Source organism: Brachyhypopomus gauderio, chromosome 6, assembly GCF_052324685.1.
Source record: "Brachyhypopomus gauderio isolate BG-103 chromosome 6, BGAUD_0.2, whole genome shotgun sequence".
NCBI lineage: Eukaryota > Metazoa > Chordata > Actinopteri > Gymnotiformes > Hypopomidae > Brachyhypopomus > Brachyhypopomus gauderio.
The window spans coordinates 7769388-7786491 of record NC_135216.1 but is presented as its reverse complement, the minus strand read 5'-3'; the positions used below and the strand labels follow the sequence as shown (position 1 = coordinate 7786491).

Genomic DNA, 17104 nt, shown 5'->3' with positions numbered 1-17104 from the left:
AGCGGAAAAGCAGGATCACACGCCAGCAGCTTTCTTCCAACCATGGCGGGATACAGCCACGACCAGCTGGGCGGACGGCGCTATGTGGCCACTTACACGTTTATATTGGGCTCTCTGACTCTGCTCCTCTCCTGGTCCTGCCCGGCTCTAGGCAAGAAGAAGCTCTACATTGGCGCCTTGTTTCCTATGAGCGGTGGATGGCCCGGCGGCCAGGCTTGCCTGCCATCTGCCCAAATGGCCCTAGATTTGGTCAACAAGAGGACAGACATTCTCCCGGACTACGAGCTTGAACTCATCTACTCCGACAGTAGGGTAAGTGACTGCCAAACTCAACGGATTGCCAGTATTCACAGGTTTGGTTAAAGGTAAACAATGTGTACGAGTACACATGAGATTATTTCTGGATTGATTAATTATTTCTAGAACTTTTAAGGCATGCCGCCCAGAGCCTTGTTCACGCAGGAGTTGCTTTGTGTAAATCTGCAGTTTATCTCAACATGTTCTTAGTTAGCCAATTGGTTCAATAGTCTACAACGACTGGAGTAATAATTTTTTCCTGGTCAGAGTTTTTTTTAATTGCATTGGACATTCATTAATTTTAAATTAGTAATGAGCGTTTCTTAATGATGATTTTGAATGCATTTCCCACTCGATTGTGTGCAATTTAATGTGTTTTAATGTCTTAATATTATTTCGACTTCTGGGTCTTCTAGATTAAAGCTAAGCAACTCATAATAGATTAATGGTTTTTACACAGTTCTCATTATATGTCCATTTTTCTTGTTTTGCGCAACTCTTTCTGTTCCTCTCACTCTCTCTCACTCTGTTTCTCCATCTTTCCCACCTGCTTCTCTCCTCCTCCGCACTGGAGGTGCCAACACACACACACACACACACACACACACACACACACACACACACACACACACACACACACACACACACACACACACAGCAAGCAGTGAGAGTTTGAGAAGGAAAGACACACACAGGCTGCAAACAGTTAAATCATTCTGACTGGTTGGTATTGCTAAGAGCTTTACTGTGATTGGTCGAAACAGCTCTGCATTGGAACTCCACTTCAAAGGCATGAAGAAGGAGAGGGGATACTGGGGGTGGTGGTTGGCATGACAACAGTTACCTAGGCAACTGCAGTTCAAACAAACACATAACTCCACAGATCCCTGCCACAAAAGGAGAGAGGGAACGTCCATGTCCTTTTATAGACACTGCAAAAACAGAAAGGTGTCTCCATGGACAAAGTGACTGGGTCACTGCTAGCATGTCAGAGACCAGCACAATGCATAGAAAGGGCCGTTCAGATGAGCGAATGTTCAGATGAATGCATATCAGCACAGTACAAAACACTGCTGCAGTAACACACAGAGCAGCGGACCCCTGTAGAGCCCACATACTTGATTTACAGATCAGCACCACGGACAGCGGGACAGCGACATGGGAAGACTGGTGGGAGGTGTCATAAGAAGTTAGGCAGGCTGCACAATGTTGATCAGATGTGGCCTTGGATACTGAAACCCACTGTCACCTCTGGCCACAGGGGGCGCTATTCTTAATGCCACGAGCTAGACCGCAGGCTTCTTCCATGCCCAGGATTGGATCCATGCGCCACCCAGTCTGAATATACTGCCAAACCATTAGAGTGTCTCTCTGCTCTGTCTGCTTACTGATTTAGATGGTGGAGCAGAGCAGGCGTTTAACCATCCTGCAGTCCTTCTAAACAATGTCTCTGTGGGATTGGAGGCTAGAATTATAGCTGTTGTCTTGGTCGTCATGACCATAACCTCCTCCACACTTACACTCATATTCTTCTCGATTTATTACTGGTGACTTTCTTACCACCAAGCTACTGTTTACCGGAGTGTCGAACCCTTCTTCACACTGATGTTGTAGTAATCTGGTTACGTGAGCTGAGGTGGAGTTCCTACAAGTTCATCACGCCAAACAATATTTCGGAGGGTTTTATATTCATCAGTATCCCATGCTGAATGAGCAACTGATTAAAGATGATAGAGATTTTATTATTGCTGTCAAAATATTTATTTTGGTCACAATAATAGCTCAACAATAGTGCGGTTTGCATAGATGGTAGAAATTCGTTTTGTTCATCTGTTTTCTTTCATTTAGGGGCAAAATAATTTTGCGCTTATGTGCAGTAGATTTTATTGCTATGAGGTTGATAAATACACCCCATGAATATTTGGAGCTAAAACATAAAAAACCTAATCACAACTTGAACTGTCATTGCAATATTGTTCCAGAAAAGCTGCAATTAGGCTACGTTCACACTCTAGATCAGAGTTTCTGGATTTTTTAAATATTTTGTTAGACTTTTCACAATATCTTTTTAATGTGACCCAAGTCCAGCATTAGTATAAACAGACTAACGCTGGATTTGTGTACAAGGACGACGTGTGTCACGTAGCATACGTGCAGATGTAAACAGTCATAATGGAGGGAGCAGGAAGAACCACTAGCTTAACCTTAATGATGTTGATCTGGTGTTGGAGGACAGCTGCAACTTCAGAACCAGATGATCTTGACCAATCAGGAGGTGTAAGAGAGCCATCGTTAAAAACGACGGGTCTCTGTGGAGTCATGGCAGCTGCTTTAGTTTAATGCATGAGGTCTGTTACTTCACTTTACTCTGAAATCCTCCCTCACTGCTGTCGTTCATCTTTCTCTCTTGGTAGTTTGAAATAATAGCGATTATAGAGCTAGATTAATATTAAAATCCCATGAATTCCAGCTCAGATGTTCAGATTGAGTCTGAACGTGTCCCACATCAGGACTGAAAATGTGGGATTCAGTGTTTTTGCTGGTTCACAGTGCCACACAGATAACACATCATGTTGCATATGACCTAGAAGATTGGATTTGGGCCACGTTTACCTTCTGTGGGAAAGGAGCCGTAAATATCTTTCAGACAAATATTTTCAGACATCAGTGCTATCAAAGTGATCACTTTCCTGGACTGATCTGTAAACATCAGGCAGGGACAGTAGTGATCAGCTTTCACAAAGGCAGTTTTAGAGGTAGGTATTATTGTTACACAGTATGAGTATGATTAGAATGAAAGCTTGGCTTCACTGTATCAAGGTAGTATTTATGTGGTGTCACCGGTACTGGGAAGTGTATCATGTTGTGATAGAGTGAACACTATAACATACAATACATTTTTTGTCTAAATAAGTCACGTTTTGGGTGAACGTGTGTTTCAGCGTATTAATAATTACTGTTCTACTCAACCATAAAGTCATATGTTAGATAAACATATCTATTTTTGTGCACTAATGTATTAACACTGTTAGAAAACATTCCAGTGAATATCCAGATTATTAATATATGAAATGGGTTGCATCAACAGTGTAGCAAATCATGTTGAACAGCCAAACTTTGTGTGTGCAACACCAGTTTAAAAACTTCACTATTGCATGAAAAACAAATAAAAGTAATTGTCCTACTGGTATTAAGGACTACATAAGTGTTGTGTTGTATTTTGGGCAGGTCGCCATGTTTAGGTTAAAGCTATATCAAAGCTGCCAGATTGTCATTTTCATTGACAGGGAAAAGTCGAACGTGTGTTGCATGAGCGTATATCGTCTCTGTGTGTGACTTTGAAAATACTGGAAACTAAGAGCTAAAAATAGTCAGATTAGCAGGGCAGAAAGGATTTGGGTTTTTTCCCCCCCTTTTTTGCTTTGGTTTGTCACGGCGGGACCCAGCTGTTCTCCCGAGCGTGAGCGAACCCCATGCACGTCTCCTCCGGGGGGTGGCAGGAGGGGTAGGAGGGCATGACGGAGTCAGCCTGCACCCTGAGCCTCCGCGGCTAACGTGCAGTTCCGCTGACGACTCCCAGGAGAGGGGGGGGGGGGGTCTCCTGCACCAGCACTGACTCTAGCGCTCCAGCCACGGAGGACGTGCGGTCAGTAGTGAAGGACAGGGAAGTGGAGGGACAGCAGACGGTCCCCGGAGTCTGAGCTTATTATACGCCAACAGGAGCGTTTGCCCTCCGTTTGATCTGCATTATTAAAAGGGCGTGCGAGCAAATTGCTGTATCAGTAAGTACGATAGTCCATTTCCCCCAATTGCCTTAATTGAGTGCGATGTCACTTCCCTTTTGTGTCTACTGCAGTGAGAAACCCTTCAGTTCCGAGGACGAGAGCAGTTCCGTGCGAAAAACTGCCCCTTTTGTTGTGACTCCGCTGATCGGCTGATTTATCTGTGCATTTAGAGGAAATTAAAAGTGGTAAAGGGGTGAGAGGGAGAGGGCAGTTGTCGTGGAGGCGAACCTGCCAGATTACACATCGTTAAGTAAAGAGGAGTGTGCAACTGGAGACCATCACTGATTCAATTTGTCTGATTGCACCAATCAAACAAAATCAGCCCGCAAGCCTTCGTAATCAGACTTCATTCTTTTTTTCCCCTCTGTTTGTTTTGTCTTTTGTGTTTTGTTTCACGCATTAAAGCGTCTCTTTGTCCCAGAAACCAGAGACTGTGCGAGATTCCCCTCTACTAAGCGCACACTATTATCATTTAAATGAGATATTGATTTTTCCATTGATATTACATTTAAGATGAGTGAAGAAAAATTGTAAGACACAGATGAAAGGTCCACTACAGCAGGCAGTGTCCTTCACAAGTAAACAGTGTCCTTCACAAATAAACAGTGTCCTTCACAAGTAAACAGTGTCCTTCACAAATAAACAGTGTCCTTCACAAATAAACAGCTTCTTTTAAAGGACACATGTAGGTGTCCTTGGATTATTGGCTCCAACCCCTGCACTCTCTGTCTCACTCTCTGTCTCACTCTCTGTCTCACTCTCTCTCTCTCCAGCTCAGTTTCTCCCCACTTGTCTGTCTTGATTCTCAGTGTCATTTCATATTAAATCACATCTGTCTTGCTGCAGAACACTTCATAAATAGGACTACAGTGTGAAATGTTTCATCGGTTTGCGGTGTGCACTCCTAGGCCGAGTCTCTGAACGCGTCTCACACCATGCGTCAAACGAAATCTCAGCAACGTTTAAAATATGACTGCATTTATATGCACTGCTGCACTCACTTTAATGTAATTGCACACACACACACACACACACACACACACACACACACACACACACACACACACACACACACACACACACACACACACAGCACTTTACAGCATACCGATGAGAGATGCTTTTTCACGCCTATGTATTTTACACCTGATAATAAACACTTACTTTCTCTCAGTCCGTCTGCCCTGTGCATATTACATATGTAGAAATTAACGAGCATGTGTAACATGAAGTGTTGCTTTTTTTCCCCCGTGTGTTTTCAGTGTGACCCCGGAGAGGCCACCAAGCTGCTCTACGACCTGCTCTACACAGAGCCCATAAAGATCGTCCTGATGCCGGGCTGCAGCTCCGTGTCCACGCTGGTGGCGGAGGCCGCACGCATGTGGAACCTCATAGTGGTGTGTGGCACAGCTCCCATTTGACATCAGTGCTTATATCCGGGATTGATACGGTAGTGGTGGGCGATACATCGAAAATATCGTATTGTGATATCGTATTGTGATACATCAAAAATATTGTATTGAAGACAACCTAACATCTTTAAAAATTTAATTTTATAGAAGAAACAGGAGGAAGAATAAAACTGGTTGCATAAATAAACATAATGTCATAATAGACCATGCAATCTGTTCCTTCATACTGTGCTGTTTTAGTATTATTTTTCCTCTAGCCATACACAGGTTATTATTCATCTGTGCCAAACAGAAGCACTTCTGCATTTCACCACCATACTGTCTCATCCATGTGTTGCTGACACATGTACCATGATGTTCACCATTTATGTTTAAATGAGCTTAGAAAGCTCTAGATTCCCTTGTCTCCTGACTGTGTCTTATCTGGGGGTCTTAGTAGTGTTATCATGCTCAGATAGTTCTCCTGGGGACAAGATTAGTCCCCTTTCTCACTCTCATCGCCTGGGGACTGTAATAAGTCCGTGTGCTGGACTGATCCTTCACCCATCGGTTGTCACATGGGCAACGCAAGCTGACTCCCAAGCTAATTCCAGGCTGGGTTATGCTGTCAGCTGCCGGGGTTGTGTTGCTGTGCTGACCTCAGACCTGTGACTTCCGAGGACGTGCTTCACCTTTAAGCCCCTCTGAACCAAAACAGACCTGTTCTTGGTGTCATTTTCTGCCCCTCTTCACACCGTCTCTAAAGTGCTCAGCCTGAGCATCTGTTTTCACTGAAATCGTCCCTTTTGCTGAAAGTCTATTTTTACATCTGAGAACTCCCCCTTCGCCATCGTATGGGCTTTGACCCACATACCCCTGTACTGGCTTTAAGGCCACGGAGTTTCCTCACTTTTGCTGGACCTATCTCTTAGCCCCAGATTCCCAAGATGATGTAGAGGCGTTGGTGAAAAAAGACCCCCCCCCCCCAAAACAAACGTTTCAAAACATACCTCCTCCATGCCTTGGTTTAATTAAATCTGTAATCTCACACTTCACTTCCTCCTTCTTTACGTTTCCAAGTTCTCCCATTTCTCATCCCTATCTCACCTCCCCTTCCCCCAACCTGAGCATCTCTGTAGTCAGTGAGGGCATCGGCTCCTTATCTTGACCCGGCGGGAGGCGTGACCTCGTGCGTCTCCCTCTCCCCTGTCTCCCCGGTAACAGCTCTCCTACGGCTCCAGCTCACCCGCCCTCTCCAACCGCCAGCGCTTCCCCACCTTCTTCCGCACGCACCCGTCGGCCACGCTGCACAACCCCACCCGCGTGCAGCTCTTCCTCAAGTGGAACTGGACCAAGATCGCCACCATCCAGCAGACCACGGAGGTCTTCACTTCGGTGAGTGCAGAAACGCTCTTCTCCAGGGCAGCGTCCGTGTCGTCGCAGGAGTGGGCCAGTGTAGCGTTGGGGGTCTCGCCCAAGGACTCTTATTGGTATGCGTGGTGCACATGGTGGTACGGGGGATTGAACCCCGGGCCCTTGCGTGATGGGCACCATGTTGCCACTGCACTATAATGATTAAGCGTGCACAAATGAATCATTTAAATGGCAGAGAGTGAAGTGAAATGAATACTTTATAAATGCCGGTAGGGGCAAAGCCCCGAGTGAGTTGGATCGGTTGCTGGATGTTGGCGTGTCGTAGTGGTCATGGGGGGGTGGGGTCAGGTCTCCAGAGCAACAGTCTCGTGACGGACCAGCCTTCCCATTCGTATGTTCGTTCTGTTGCCATGGAGCGTGAACGGTAATCAACTTGCAGCGAAGGAATGAAATCTCCCTCTCTTTTTAATATCCTCTTCCTGTGCTCACTCCATCTCCACACGTTTATTTTCTCTCTTTATCGCCCGTCATCCCCTGTGCTTTCACTACTCTGCTGTGGTGTTTCTCCATCACCACCACCAATCCTTATTTTAACCAACCCCCCTCCTCCTCTTCCTCCTCTTCCTCCTCTTCCTCCCGGCAGTTCTGTAATTTTCTTCTTTCCTCGCGTCTGTTATGTCTCTTTCTGTACTCTTATTTTCACATTCCTTTCCTCCTGGGGGTGTCATTCTCTCATTTTCTCTCTCTATTTTCTGCTCTTTCTCTCATCCCCCCCTCCTCCCCATTCTCTCTCACGTTTTTCTAATTCCATCCTCCCTTCCTCTTTCGCTCCTTCTGTGTCTCACTTCCTCTCTTGCTTACCCTTTTTTTCTTTACACTTTCTATCCCCCCTCCCCTTCTCTCTCTCTCTCTCTCTCTCTCCAGACACTGGATGATCTGGAGCAGAGAGTGAAGGAGGCCGGTATTGAGATCAGCGTGAGACAGAGTTTCCTCACAGACCCTGCTGTGGCTGTCAAGAACCTCAAGGTGCCTTCACTTCTCATGTGCCCGCTTCTCATTTCATTCCAGCTACCATGGCAACACGCAGGTGCCACATATGAAAGCAATCAGACCAGTGACCTCCTCAAATCTTCCCACCAAATACTACACACAGACACATCAATAAACGTGTAGAAATATGCACACAATCACCAGCCCTCATACGTCACAATCTGATGCATCAGTACACACATATAAGTACAATGATCATCTGCGCTTTAAGATATACACATCATTGTGCAAATATATAAACACATATTTACATTGTTATACAAATATATAAACACATCATTCTACAAATATATAAACATATAATTATACAAATATATAAACACATCATTCTACAAATATATAAACATATAATTATACAAATATATAAACACATCATTCTACAAATATATAAACATATCATTATACAAATATATCATTATACAAATTTAATTACAGTCATGTGTATCAAGCCCCTTCCCCATGTGTGTAAAACACACACACACACACACACTTACATACACACAGCCAAGCCACAGAAGGCTGGAACTGGCCTGTCATGGAGAAAGTGATCACCTCGCTACAGGAGAAAACACCACAGGGTGTTTCAGAAGACAGCTCTCTTTATATTTGAGGGAAACTGTCTTAATTGGAGCGTGGGCCTGGTCCCTTGTCCACCACAGTCTCACGCTTGGTGTCTCCTGGGAGACATACCCCCCCCCCCCCCCCCCCTTCAGCGCTCTTGGGCAGCTAGCTCAGTGTGGCCCCGCCATGTGGGCCGTCCTAGTTTTGGTACAGGAGATTAATTGGCTATCACAGAAGGTACCATGGTAACATGGAATCTAGCACACCCGGGAGAGACAGAGAAGGGCTGTGTGGTCCGCAGTACCAGCTCCAATGGCCACATCACTGCAGGACTGCTAACACGTCGGTCATTACCTATCACACGGCCTCTAATTTTACCCACTCTCTTAAGGTCTTTTTATTTCTCTTTCTCTCTATCACTCCCTCTCTCACTCTCCCTCACTCCCGTCTTGCTCTTCCTCTACCCTTCCTAGTCACTCTGTTTAGCTCTTCATTTTTCTCCTTTTCCTCTCTCTCCTTCTTGAGAAAATGGCACTTGTGTCATTCTTTGGTCTCATTGCTGCTCTTGCTGTTGCCATAGCGCCAGGACGCTCGCATCATCGTGGGTCTGTTCTACGAGACGGAAGCCAGGAAAGTTTTCTGTGAGGTCGGTCTCCGTCCGCCGACACCATTAATGATTGAGATGCAAAATAAACTCCACCTGCTAATCCCCAGGGGCGGGGTCGCTCTGTGGAACTCCCCTGTAGGTCTACAAGGAAAAGCTCTTTGGGAAGAAGTACGTCTGGTTCCTGATTGGCTGGTATGCCGACAACTGGTTCAAGATAAAGGATCCGTCGATCAACTGCACAGTGGAGCAGATGACGGAGGCAGTGGAAGGCCACGTTACCACTGAGATCGTCATGCTGAACCCAGAGATTGTCCGTGGGGCCTCCAACCTGGTGAGATGTTTTCTGAGATATGCTCCTTGCGCCCTTTCCAATTTGAATGGCGTGACTTGCTCTTTTGCAGCTGTGGACTAAAGAACGAACATATACAGAGAATGAACAGGACTCTTGCATCTCTAAGCAGTCGCCATATGTCAAATTTGGACCGAGTTGCAAATTGCAGCATCCTTCATGCACTGGAAAGTACTGATAAAAGCCTGAAAAAGTAGTTAGACTCTAGCACTTGATAACAGCTTGACATCAGGACACTGTTATGGTTCGCATTATAATGACGGATGAGTTCTCTGTCTTCGTTACTGAGCTGATGTACCAGCTCATGTACTCCACGTTACAGGAGCCCACGCTGACTGCGGTTCTGTGGCTATGACGCAGACATTAGCGAATTCCTCCTCTCTCTGAACCATATCAGCCATCTTCCCATCTGATTGCCTGCTGGGTACTGAGGGTCAGATGTGGCACTGAGCAGTGCAGACCACACGGCCCATCGGTTCAGTGCGTGGTGGTCATGTGACCCGTCAGGGTGCAGCCTGAGCCCCCGGTGCGTGAAGGTCACGTGACGCATCCCCAGCCCAGCGTGTGATCTGTAGGCGCTCTCCGGAGCCGCATTGCCGAGCCCCGACTGGTGCTACCACAGGGCGGATGGGAGGACAGGTGTGAACGTCAGGGTGACCCGTGGACCCAGCGGGGATGCTGTCTGGAGCTCACCCAGCTCGGGCAGCCCACGCTGGGAGTAGGCATGCATACATATGCCCCCGCAGTCATCCTGGATCCCGCTTCATCTGGGCACGCTCCCAAACGCCTGTGCTTTGCACCTGATGCAGAAATAAATTGTCATATTGGACAGGCTGGTGCGTGATGAGATCGGCGTGCCACGTTGGCTTGATGCCGCAGTAATTTGCTCCTCCTCGTTACCTCCTGCCACACTGCTTTTTTGATGCCGTGTCTTCTAAAGGCTCCACAAGCTTTTTTGACAGCGTGGCCTTTTTTTTTAAGGCACACAGGCCCGTGCACACATGCCGGCTCGCTCACCACAACACCCCCCCCCCCCCCCCCAGCTCACCCACCTCCTCGTGCTATTTGTGTCAGGAAGCAGCGCACGGCTGCCTGGGGCTTATTTGGCTAAATGCACCTGTCTGAAGCCGAAAGATGCAGCACAAGCCATTTCCCTGGGCATGCGGGAGGGTGGGGGGGGGAGGAGGAGGAGGACTGCTGGGAAATGTGGGGGGCGGGATTTAGGATTACTGGGGGGGGGCGTAGAAAGAGCGGGACGCATGGATCCGACGTTAAGGTTTTTTTTTCTCACGTGGAGCCGAGATGCGTGCCCTCCTGGCGCGGTGGTCGTTCTGTGTTCTCACTCTCAAAGCTGGAGTCAGAGTGCGTGAAACGCTGCACTGAGAGGTGTTTCTTTCGCTCCCACGTCAGGGCCATGTTTGTGCATGGCTGAATGGGGACTTCAGTGCCAAAGTACTTCCATTCACGTAATACGCTCCCAAAGGGAAAAGCTCCACCTTACCTTAACAGCCGATCGCTGTCTGCCTGTTTCTCACTCTCGCTTTCTCTCTCTCTCTCTTTCTCTCTCTCTCTCTCTCTCTCTCTCTTCTCTCTCTCTCTCTCTCTCTCTCTCTCTCTCTTACTCTCTGTGTCATCTCAGGTTCTACCAGAAACACATCTAGCCACACAAAAAGTCGCTCTTTTGTAGGCTTTTCATTTCGGTTCAATTCTCCACCCGTCTCTTTTTTCCGACTGCAGACCTCTGAGGAATTCCTGGCCCAGCTGATGTCTAAGCTCGGGGGGAAGAACCCAGAGGAGACCGGGGGCTTCCAGGAGGCCCCACTGGCCTACGATGCTGTATGGGCCCTGGCTCTGGCCCTCAACAAGACTGTGGGGCCACTCAGGGCCAAGGGCCGCAGGCTAGAGGACTTCAACTATAACAACAAAGACATCACCTCTGAGATCTACCACGCCCTCAACACCAGCTCCTTTGAAGGGGTTTCTGTGAGTATCAGTGGCAAGATGGATACATATGCGTGTGTGTGTGTGTGTGTGTGTGTGTGTGTGTGTGTGTGTGTGGGGGGGGGGGGGGGGGGGGGGGGTGTTGGATATTGGAGTGAAAATTAATGAAAAAGTCATGCATGATTGATTTTAGTGGAGGCTGAAAAGAATGTTATTTATATGATTTGCATCGACATTTCTTCCATTTCCAAATGTGCAGCTTCAAGCTGGTTTGTTGGGAGAGATAGGATGTGGTGGAGATGCTCCAGGGAGAGGCTTGGCTTGAACACTGAGTTTGTTTTTGGAAAAGCAGAGGTGTGAAAATGCCCCTGTGTGTCTTCCAGGGCCACGTTGTGTTTGATGCGCAGGGTTCCCGCATGGCCTGGACTCTCATAGAGCAGCTGCAAGGTACCGCAACACCCCCACCAACTGACAGTACACACGGATAGCCCCTTTTCAACTGAAATAACTCTGGTTCTTTATCTGGTTCCGTTCGCACTTCTAAGAACATCGGTGCTATTCAGAGAACCGGCTCGTGAACGCACCGGTTTTTAATGGAACCAACATTTCCTCCTCAGCAGAAGACCCTGCACAGCGCCCCACAGAGGCAAACAGTAGTTCATGATGGCGGAGTGTATATATTAGCGGCGGGCGTTTGTGCTGTAGATTTGGTACAAAAATCGAAGCATTGACCAACTACTGTTGCCATTGTTGCTTTCTCTCTTTACAACTTGAGTCGCCCCCAGATGTCATGAAGGTTCACGCTGGCAAAGTCTTCTGTGCTTCAGGTCCAGCTGGGAATGATCTTTTATTTTTGGTGGAAATGCGCCGGACGGTTTAAAATTAGGTTCGCAAAGTGGAACGGAAACTGTTTCGCGCTGCTTGAAACACGCTGGTTGAAATATGCTCTGACACGCGTTTCATGACAGATCTGTGGGCGTGGCTGGGATATTTAAATGCCTGCAATGGTGCCGACAGATGATGAACGTGATTGGCCGGCTCCTTCACGGCTGGTGTAACAAAAACCCCTGTGGCTTCACTTTGAGCCTCTGCTGTGTATTTTGTTGCTTGATCTTAATTGGACAGGTAAGCCACACTGCGTTAATTGGGGCCTGGGGCTGGTTGCACTTAGCTAATTGCAGAGTACAAAATGACTATTAATACCTGTATAGTCCTTCCGTACCTGCATTCAGCCGGTGTAATCAAACGTACGAAACAAAGTTGCCTGTCCGTTTAACTGAGCGGCGCCTAAGCAGGTGTGAAGGCAGCGTGTGTTGGCTTTTTAAAGCGAGGCGTCAGTCACACCCGGTGCGGTCCGCTACTCCCGCACACGTCGTTTACGCGCTCACCAGTGGCTTCGTCTCGCTCTCCCACAGCGCTGCAGGTGCCGGGTTGGACGCCCCCCGGCGTCTCTGTCCGAGAGACACACACGGCAGCGGTGGCCAGGCTGAAAAACACACACTTATCTTCTGCCGTTAGACTCTCCCGTAATGGAATCAGAGAGCCAGCATTAACACGGCCATGCAAACCCTTTGCGCCGTGTTGAATATTTTATCAATTGTTTTAGCCACGCAAGTGTTGTATACATGCCAAATGAGGTGTTCTTGAAGCGAGGGTTGTTTCGGTAACGATCGTCTGGTCGGGGCCTCCAGGTGGTGTTTGCTGGGGATGGTAGTTAACGCTGTCCACCGAATGTGTTGTAGCACAAACAGAGAGACGTGTTGCTCAGCGTCACGCAGAGGGAACGCAGTGCGTGTCACAGTCTCCCAGCTGTGAGGTGTTGTATGGCAGAGAGAGGTTAGCCACTCGGAATATGAATAATTGCTAAATTGGGAGATGAAAAATGATAGTATAGTAGCTTTGGTGCTGGTCTTGTTTCTGGGCTCGGGCTAGAGGCGCAGTGATGTTTTTAAACTCCAGACATCCAGACTGATGCACCACACAGTGTCAGAACTTTAAGACCAGGCCCTGTCTTAAAAGCCCTTCCAGCTCGGTTCTTCACGTCGTAGTGTCGACAGGCCGGACCGTCTCCCCCGTCGCCCTCACACACCGCCCCCAGACGTGCTCCGTCTGGCCGTCTCCTCCGTTGCCAGGGTAACGCAAGTGCAGGAAGAAGGCAGCGTCTGAGCCTCCGAGTCTGGCCTTTGTCTCTGGAATGTAGAGAGGCTGCAGCCCCGCCCCCTCAAGGCGGAGTCAGCGTCGCCCACTACCCTGATCAGCTCTGGGCTCTGAGGAGGGGTGGGCCGCCGCCCAGCGAGGGGGCGGGGCAGAGCTGCGTGGGCGGGTCCAGGCCCTGGGCCTCTGGCCTGTGAAAGCAGCTGCTTTGCAGTAGAGCATGGCTTTACGAGTCACTGCACAGAGCTGGAGATGGAGAAACTAAGGCTTCCATGGCAGATGTAAAGCTGGAGAAAAGCTCAACTCTGACTCCTACATGCGTCTCATTGCACTACAGAGAGCTGCGTCTTGCTCTCTCTCTCCCATCTCTCTCTCTCCTACACTCTCTCTGTCTCACTCTCTCAGTCTCACTCTCTCTGTCTCACTCTCTCAGTCTCACTCTCTCAGTCTCACTCTCTCTCTGCCTCTCTCACTCCCTCTACATTCTGAAGAAGGTAGCATTGAGTGCTCCGTCTTTTTCTCTCTCTCTCTCGTCCTGTCCTCTGTCCTCTGTCCAACTCTTCTTGTCCTACGTCACTCTGTCAGCTGTCCGTCTCTGTTTTGACTCCCTTTCCCTTCATCATTATCTTCTGTTTTTCTTTATCTATCTCTCTTATGTTGCTCTCTTTCTCTTACTCTCTTCTTGCTGTCTCTCGATCTCTCTCTCTACACACACGTGCACACAAACACACGTGCATGAATCTCCCAGAGGGAAGCCAAAGCTAAGTGTAGTAATTAGGCTTAATGATCACCTGATAATTATAATGGTTCTCACTTAAGCTAATTTCTTGTTGTGTATGGGGGTTGGGCCCTGGGAGCTTTGTAAAGACCCTGTAAATGCATGTTTGGAAAAGAGACTATCTGTGTGTGTGTGCATGTGCAAGTATGTGCATGAGTGAGTGTATGTGTGTGTGTGCGTGTGTGTGTGTGTGTGTGCGGGCATTGAGTTAAGCTATTTCTGAGGATAGAGTAAAGATGTTCTCTAGTCTCTTAGTTCTCTGTTTGGCGCTAGTGTTTACTGATTTTCTGTGTCCTTTCTAAAGCTGAATTCACAGAAGAAAAGCTGTATCATGCGCACACACTCACACCGGCCCTATAACAAATTTTGATGGGCTCTCTTCTGAGTCTGTAGGCTGTGTATAAGCACAGAAAACACTGTTTTTATTAAGCTAGGTGTCCATTTTTCGAGCTGTCTTACAATATTGATTTGAAACGCTATGTGATAGGATGCCTGATTCTGCCAATCCCTTTCTCTCTTAGAGTATCATTAAACCTTTTCTCTCTCTCTCTCCCACACACACACACTCTCTCTCTCTGTTTCCTTTAGGAGGGAGCTATAAGAAGATTGGATATTATGATATGACCAAAGGCAACAAAGGCAATCTGTCATGGTTTGGGAATGACCGGTGGATAGGTGAGACACATACACCACACACGTCTTTCTATTCTAACATCACGTCTCCATTCACTCACTCACTGCCTCCCTCACTCACTCACTCACTCACTCACTCACTCACTCACTCACTCACTCCCTTACTCACTCACTCACTCACTCATTCCCTCACTGACTCCCTCCCTCCCTCTCTCTCTCTCTCCCTCACTCACTCACTCACTCCTCCTCTGTGAAATACACACGCACTATTCCTTGTGCTTTGCCCAGTTTCATTGCTTTTTTCATCCTGTGGTTACACACACACACACACACACACACACACACACACACACACACACACACACACACACACACACACACTCCCAACACCCCATACAAGACAAATCCCCTGCTGGCTGGGTTGCTGGAGGCGCTTAATCAATCAGTCAGTCAAATTCTGTTTAGTATTCAGTCTGTGAGAACAGTGCCGCTCTGGAGAGCACTGCCTCCTTCGATAAAAAAGAGAGAAAGAAAAGAAAAATGAGTGACATTAGAAAAGTGTCATTTGGTAATTTCAAACAGAGATTGAGCAAGCGCACTAATAAAAATGTGGCCCATATTACATGACCGATGCTTTCATTTAATTTTCTAATCAAATTTCATGACCACTTCAAACTCGGGGAGACTCGGGGAGGTCATGAGGTTAGGATGCCCCATGACGCCAGGAACCCGGCGGACCTGAACGGGAAAGATGTGAGCGGTCCGGTGTGGGCCGGAGCAGCCGTCCCGTCTCCCTGTGCAGACGCACGACGGGGTCTGATGTTTCGAAAATTGTATTTGAGCTCCGTGGCTGGCGATGGCGGTGTTGTTGTGTAGATGAGACGCTGGAGGGGGAGTCTCACATCGTCACGTCACGAAGCCGCCGTGTGGGTGCTTTGCGTAATTATCTCCAGATATGAAGATTGGGAGCCTGGGTGTGTTTAAAATGAAGTTATTAGATTATTAGAAAGCGCACCCCACCACTGAGCTCCATGGTAACAGTGGCCTGCCGCTGTGGTTAGAAACGCTGGGTGTCTGTGGCTGGAAGCTGAGCGTTGACTGGCTCTGTTCTGGGTTGTGACGGCCGTGGTGAAGCAGCAAGGTGCTGATGGGAAATCCTGGGTGGTCCTCGGGACAGTGGAGATCTGGCACCTGCTCCTCCCACCTGCTCCTCCTACCTGCTCCTCCTACCTGCCCCTCCTTCTGTGGCTGTGTGGACTTGTGCTGTGACCCTTGGTGCTGTGACTCTGTGTTGGGACTCTCAGTGTTCTAGTCCTCAGTGCTGTGACTCTCGGTGCTGTAGTCCTCTGTGCTGTGACTCTCTGTGCTGTGACTCTCAGTGCTGTGCCTCTCAGTGCTGTAGTCCTCTGTGCTGTGACTCTCAGTGCTGTAGTCCTCTGTGCTGTGACTCTCAGTGCTGTGACTCTCAGTGCTGTAGTCCTCTGTGCTGTGACTCTCAGTGCTGTAGTCCTCTGTGCTGTGACTCTCAGTGCTGTGACTCTCAGTGCTGTAGTCCTCAGTGCTGTGACTGTCTGTGCTGTGACTCAGTGCTGTGACTCTCAGTGCTGTAGTCCTCAGTGCTGTAGTCCTCAGTGCAGTGACTCTCAGTGCTGTGACTCTCAGTGCTGTGACTCTCAGTGCTGTAGTCCTCTGTGCTGTGACTCTGTGCTTTGACTCTCTGTGCTTTGACTCTCAGTGCTGTGACTCTCAGTGCTGTGACTCTCAGTGCTGTAGTCCTCTGTGCTGTGACTCTGTGCTTTGACTCTCTGTGCTTTGACTCTCAGTGCTGTGACTCTCAGTGCTGTGACTCTCAGTGCTGTGACTCTCAGTGCTGTGGTCCTCTGTGCTGTGACTCTGTGCTTTGACTCTCTGTGCTTTGACTCTCAGTGCTGTGACTCTCAGTGCTGTGACTCTCAGTGCTGTGACTCTCAGTGCTGTAGTCCTCTGTGCTGTGACTCTGTGCTTTGACTCTCTGTGCTTTGACTCTCAGTGCTGTGACTCTCAGTGCTGTGACTCTCAGTGCTGTAGTCCTCTGTGCTGTGAATCATGCTCTGACCCACAGTGCTGTGGTCCTCTGTGTTCTCATCCTCTGCGTTGTGCCACTGAGGTCAGCATGACTGTCCTGAATGCTCAAACAACTTTTCC

General features: G+C 48.2%; 1 protein-coding gene across 3 annotated transcripts in view; it reads left to right on the top strand.

Annotated features, from left to right (window-relative positions):
• The window catches only part of gabbr1b (gamma-aminobutyric acid (GABA) B receptor, 1b), a 68450-nt gene that overhangs the window by 38227 nt on the left and 13119 nt on the right, over positions 1 to 17104 (top strand). For all 3 annotated transcript variants that reach the window (XM_077008428.1, XM_077008427.1, XM_077008429.1), the window contains 9 exons: positions 152 to 312; positions 5345 to 5479; positions 6698 to 6868; positions 7772 to 7873; positions 9039 to 9104; positions 9205 to 9396; positions 11152 to 11397; positions 11739 to 11802; positions 14876 to 14962. In XM_077008428.1, coding sequence (XP_076864543.1) covers positions 152 to 312; positions 5345 to 5479; positions 6698 to 6868; positions 7772 to 7873; positions 9039 to 9104; positions 9205 to 9396; positions 11152 to 11397; positions 11739 to 11802; positions 14876 to 14962 — 1224 coding nt within the window. The remainder of the gene's footprint in view (positions 1 to 151; positions 313 to 5344; positions 5480 to 6697; positions 6869 to 7771; positions 7874 to 9038; positions 9105 to 9204; positions 9397 to 11151; positions 11398 to 11738; positions 11803 to 14875; positions 14963 to 17104) is intronic.